We start from the raw sequence: 5,749 nt of genomic DNA on the forward strand, positions 1-5,749 counted from the left end.
AAATGGGGCTCCCATTTACTGAAATACCATCAATTTCGATCCCCCCCTTCCAAACGTGAGTACCCCATGCGATTTCCGTTGCAATATAATTGTAGTAATGATGAAGCTTACCGCCTTGAAGATGTATCATCGCACTGAGGCATACGGCAACGTTCAATATTAATGCTCATTTCTTAATAACATCTATGATAGACGCTAGGGATTTACGGATAATCTATACTCGTGTTTATCTATGTTGTAACCTAAAAATAGCAAATCCCCACGTTTTATAAATGCGCTGTCATGAAAACTATAAGATTGTCTCTTTTATGCCCTTAAGTGCAAACTGTAAAATTGTCTCTTTATTCAATTTATCTTGAACAAACCAGTCACAGATGGCGGGGCTGCGCTCCTAAAAACATGGGTACGCGCATGGCAATATGAGTGAGCCCCCCAAATGGTGAGTATTTCCACAAGTCATCTAAAATGGAAGCTATGGAAGTAACTTTGCCCGAAAAAGTAAGTTTGCCCGATTAACGGCGTTCCGTCAATGCAATCTAACTATTGGAATATTCCAGGATGAGGGCAGTCCCGCAGAGAGCAGCAAGCAGCCCCTGCAAGACTTGGATACTGAGGATCTGTACACAAAGTTCAAGAAACTGCAGCAAATGCTCGAGTTCTTAGAAGTGCAAGAGGAGTACATCAAAGATGAGCAGCGCAACTTGAAAAAGGAGTATCTGCATGCCCAGGAAGAGGTCAAGCGGATCCAGTCAGTGCCTCTGGTGATTGGGCAGTTCTTGGAGGCTGTGGATCAGAACACAGGTAGCAAACTGCCACAACAATCCTTCTATATGAAGTCCTGACAACGGAATCGTTTTTAGGTATTGTGGGCTCAACTACTGGCTCCAACTATTACGTGAGGATTCTTTCAACTATCGACAGGGAATTGCTCAAACCGAGTGCTAGTGTGGCACTGCATAAGCACAGTAATGCTCTAGTAGATGTTTTGCCCCCAGAGGCGGATTCTTCTATAAGCATGCTACAAGCTGATGAAAAGCCTGATGTCAGCTACAGTGATATTGGTAAGCAATCAAATATTTACTTACCCAGTCATGTCCTCTGTAAAACTATCGTTGGAATGTGTTTATTATAAATAAGAAGGGATGATTTTCGATAAATTCAAGAATAAGTTGAATTTGTCCATTCACCTCATTCTCTCAAATTATGTTTTCTGAATCAGCTGGGGAATGGTAAGATGGATTTTAATTAATTTCGCTGTGAATTTGTTCCTATGTAAGACTCATGTTATGATGAAGAGACCTAGTGAAGAATTCTTGAGTGTCTTGGTGCAAAAACTACCAGTACTTTTTATTTGCTAGCTGGAATCAACTGATTTTTATTGAGTTGTTGCAAGTACTTAATCTTTTTAGGACATTTTTGTTATGTTTATAAAATCTCGTTGTTCTGTTTTTTGCCAATTAACCATTAAAACAAATTAAGTCTCGTAATTTTGGGAGTACCCAGATGGGTTTCAATGAGACTTACAGTTACCGCATCCAGTCCAAAAAATACAATTTTCGTCCGATTTCTGAGGAACAAATTTTGTATAAAGACGCAAATATTCATATTTAAAAAACGCTTTGCAATTATTTTGCAACTCACGCTCGGCTCGTTAGGGCTGGACGCACCATTTGAGGTACAAGAGAATCGAAATGTAGCGTCCAGACCGAGCCAAGCCTGATGAGCTGCAAAGTTTGTACGATATTTCGTCAAAACAACGACGGATGATCTGTTTTCTTTGATGAAATATCAAAGGAATTTGCCACAGATCAGGCTTGGCTCGGGCTGGGCTCGGTAGGTCTGGACGCGGCGTCATGCTGTATGGTACATTTAAAGTTTCGTCAAAACACCGACCGAAAGAGGTGGGCAAACCGTCCATTTTCGGTCGGTGTTTTGACGAAACTTTAAATTTGCCGCGGCTCAGGCTCGGCTTGTCAGATGTCTTGTCTGCACGCAGCATGATGCCGCGTTCACACCTACCGAGCTAGAGGTGGGCGATTCGAATCCTTTTAGTGATTCGTAACTTCTCACCACACAGATTCGCATCAAGGAAAGATTCGTACCAGGAGATTCGTTCATTTCGTATTGATACAATCGACCGAAACCGCCAACATTCGTACTAGTTCGCATTAGGTACCGGTACCCATGATACTAAAAGTAACGTGGTACAAAAGACAATCTACATGTCCACGTTTATTCCATTTAGTGAAACAGAGATTGGGCATTGTAGCAACTTCCGTGCCAGCAGAGCGGATATTCTCTAAAGGAGGTCTAACAATTTATGAAAAACGACCAAGATTAAGTGGCAATAAAGTGTCACAACTGTTATTCATCAATTTTAATGCAAAACATGTGCCAGTTTAATTATATTTGTACATTCTATTATTTTTTTAAATTTTATTTTTAGTTAGATCTTATCTGTTGAGTATTATTTTATTTTATAACACCAAACAATTAATATTTACATATCTATTTTGTAATAATACATAATAAATATATTTTTAATTTGGTTTAAAAAATATTTAAGTTCTCGTAAAGTTGTAATATCTCGGTTATTTCAGAAAATACGGTTTCCCTCTTCTTATTTTTTCGAATTCTCACTCAACAGTCTTGTTGTCGGTATAGGTAGTGGAACGCAATGCGATTCTAAGCCAATACGAAATGTACGAATCTCTTTTTAAGGATTCGTACCATTCGAATCACTGGAAGGATTCGTATCAATGATACAAATCATACCCATGTTTATTCCGAGCCGAGCCCGAGCCAAGTCTGATCCGTGGCAAATTTCTTTGATATTTCGTCAAAGAAAACAAACAGATAATAGATCGTCTGTTGGTGTTTTGACCAAATATCATACAAACTTTGCGGCTCATCAGGCTTGGCTCTTTTCGCATTTCGCATTGGCATTTCGATTCTCCTGTATGTTGAATGCCGCGTCCAGCCAGGCGAGCGTGATCCGAGCCTTTTGGAAACGAAAATTTTGGTCAAAAGTGGCTAAAGTTCACTCAATTTGACCAAAATACTGACTTTGTGTACATTAGTTTCCTGGACTCTTCATATAATACCTGAGAACTGAAGAGTATACAGAGAAATACATAATGAGTTTACTCTATCGGTATATGGAAAACAAGCGAAGGCAAAGATTTGACATTTTTCACGCTTTAATCGCTCGAGCTGCTCCATTTAAAATAAATAACAGCTTGCTTATTTTAAATCGAAGACCTTGTATATTTTTGGTTTTTGGAAAAAATGTTTTTTTTTGTTCAGTAGAAAAATGCCATCAAAATATCTCAAGCTGTTCTGGATATATGAATAAATTTTAATGTATTTTCTGTATTTTCATAACGATGCCCTTAAGGACCCGCATTTATTAGAACTCTTTATCTTGAAATCGCCTCCTGGAGCTGGTCAGATTACATTTGGATCACTCTGTATATGCATTTCGTAGTATTCCACCCTCTAGTTATGATTTTTGAAATAATTAGGTGGCATGGATATGCAGAAGCAGGAAATCAGGGAAGCTGTAGAACTGCCTCTAACTCATTTCGAATTATACAAACAAATCGGTATTGACCCACCCAGAGGAGTGCTGATGTACGGCCCTCCTGGCTGTGGGAAGACCATGTTGGCTAAAGCCGTTGCTCATCATACAACTGGTAAGAACCTTTTTAATTAAACAAAAAACCGCTCCGAATCAGTAATGTTCCGCTTCTAGCTGCCTTTATCAGAGTGGTAGGCTCTGAATTCGTCCAAAAATATCTGGGCGAAGGTCCCAGAATGGTAAGAGACGTGTTCAGGCTGGCGAAAGAGAATTCACCCGCCATCATTTTCATTGACGAAATCGATGCGATTGCCACCAAACGGTTTGATGCCCAAACTGGGGCCGATCGGGAAGTCCAGAGGATCCTGCTGGAGCTACTTAATCAAATGGATGGGTTTGATCAAACGACCAACGTCAAAGTAAGGTTTCCGAGCAGCTAAACTTGAGGTTTTTTAAATAAATTAATCGCGTTTCAGGTCATTATGGCTACTAATCGGGCGGACACTCTGGACCCTGCCCTACTAAGACCAGGTCGTTTGGACAGAAAAATCGAGTTTCCTCTGCCAGACAGAAGGCAAAAGAGGCTGGTTTTCAGCACAATCACATCGAAAATGAACTTATCAGAAGAGGTCAGTCCAGTAACTGCTTCCATTTGAGCGCCGCCGACATTAAAAGGTTATTTCCAGGTCGATTTGGAGGATTACGTAGCCAGGCCAGACAAAATTTCTGGAGCCGATATCAACGCTATTTGTCAAGAAGCAGGAATGCACGCGGTGCGTGAAAATCGGTACATAGTATTGCCCAAGGACTTTGAAAAGGGGTACAAGAACAACATTAAGAAGGACGAGAGCGAACATGAATTTTACAAATAAAGTCTTCTCTGTTATGTGAATGGAACTAAACATGCCTGCAGTTCGGATTTGTTGCACAACTATTTTCGTATTGCCGGATAAATCGTCAATAAATTTAGATAAATTAGGTGTTCAACAGTATTTTACACCCAATTTTGTTTTTGAACATTAAAAATGTCATTTTTCTTCTGAGCTTGATGGCCAATTTGATGCTTCTAATCGCTAAAGTTACAGAAGCACGCAAAATTCTTCAAGATCACTTTGCTCGCGTTCGCACTTGCTCTCATTGAACTGCCCTGATTTTGCATCAAAGAGATTCGCCGCCGTTAGCATTGATTTCCGCATATAAATTTGCTAATTTTATGTTTTTCAAAAGTCGGAAAATGCGCAATTATTTGGTAAATAATTTTTGAACCAACAATATTCCAATAACCAAAAGAATTTCGATCCCCTCATTCCAAACGTGAGTACCCCAGGCCATTTCCGTTACACTGCCCCCCTTCTAAACCCTGATCGCCCCGATTAGGTAACTCCTGGATCATCGTTATATCTGGCCAGACGGTGAATGTGGACAACATTAAATTTTGCCTGAGGGCTCTTCTGGATCCGATATCTTTTCAAGAGTTTTGTGTACTCCAAAATGGCCTCCACCAACGCCATTATGGAGATACCGCAGCACTTCAACGACTCGCTTTTTCGGTAGAATTGTCTGAAATACTCGTTTCTTTGCCATCTGTGCTTTCCCATACTTTCTTCAGCAAGCCGTTATTAATCTCCAGCGAATTCCATTTAGCCCAATAGTTTTTGCATGCTGGTGACTTCATGGAAATATCTTGTCACGAAGGTTTGTCTTCATTGGCTGCTTTTAATTGGTAAATCGGGCCGATATCGGAGTCCTCTTCTTGTTCTTTGGCAATTACACTTGGTTTCCTTTCTTCCAAACATTCTAATTTCGTACGGCGACAGATAATTTGTTCTTGATCTTCCCTTTCTTCGTGTCTATTGCAGTGCTTGCAATGATCTGAGCACGGTCTTCTGGATAAAGCATCTGCGTTCTTATGACTCGAACCCCTTCTATGTTCAATTTTGAAGGCATATTCCTGGATACTTTGCAACCATCGAGCAATTTGTCCTTCTGGATTTTTAAACTGCAACAACCATTTTAGAGAAGCATGGTCAGTCCTCAAGAGAAATGGCTGCCCATACTTCGGTACCAATCAGGAAGGCAATGGAACTTGTTGCGAGAGAATTTCCACCAGACATCGCCAAACTCTTCGAACACTGTCTAACCACAACCTACTTTCAGTGGAACAGCGAA

At 40.3% G+C, this 5,749-nt stretch overlaps 1 protein-coding gene across 1 annotated transcript; it reads left to right on the forward strand.

Annotated features, from left to right (window-relative positions):
- Nucleotides 1–345: 345 nt before the first annotated feature.
- LOC109545834 (26S proteasome regulatory subunit 6B) lies at nt 346–4,564 on the forward strand. The gene is made up of 7 exons (XM_048661091.1): nt 346–498; nt 558–801; nt 861–1,061; nt 3,525–3,695; nt 3,755–3,999; nt 4,057–4,209; nt 4,267–4,564. The coding sequence occupies exons 1-7, from the start codon at nt 466–468 to the stop codon at nt 4,450–4,452; spliced, it is 1,233 nt and encodes a 410-aa protein (XP_048517048.1). The 5' UTR covers nt 346–465; the 3' UTR covers nt 4,453–4,564.
- The last annotated feature ends 1,185 nt before the right edge of the window (nt 4,565–5,749 follow it).

Source organism: Dendroctonus ponderosae, unplaced genomic scaffold, assembly GCF_020466585.1.
Source record: "Dendroctonus ponderosae isolate FM_Combo_2020 unplaced genomic scaffold, Dpon_F_20191213v2 Dpon_F_20191213_1, whole genome shotgun sequence".
Classification (NCBI taxonomy): domain Eukaryota; kingdom Metazoa; phylum Arthropoda; class Insecta; order Coleoptera; family Curculionidae; genus Dendroctonus; species Dendroctonus ponderosae.

Bases quoted from the DNA above. Each gene is read 5' to 3' on its own strand.
- LOC109545834 (XM_048661091.1), top strand. From the start codon at position 466: ATGGAAGCTATGGAAGTAACTTTGCCCGAAAAA. The intron at 1,062-3,524 runs GTAAGCAATCAA...TGAAATAATTAG, and splicing joins TGTCAGCTACAGTGATATTG to GTGGCATGGATATGCAGAAG. The intron at 3,696-3,754 runs GTAAGAACCTTT...TTCCGCTTCTAG, and splicing joins CGTTGCTCATCATACAACTG to CTGCCTTTATCAGAGTGGTA.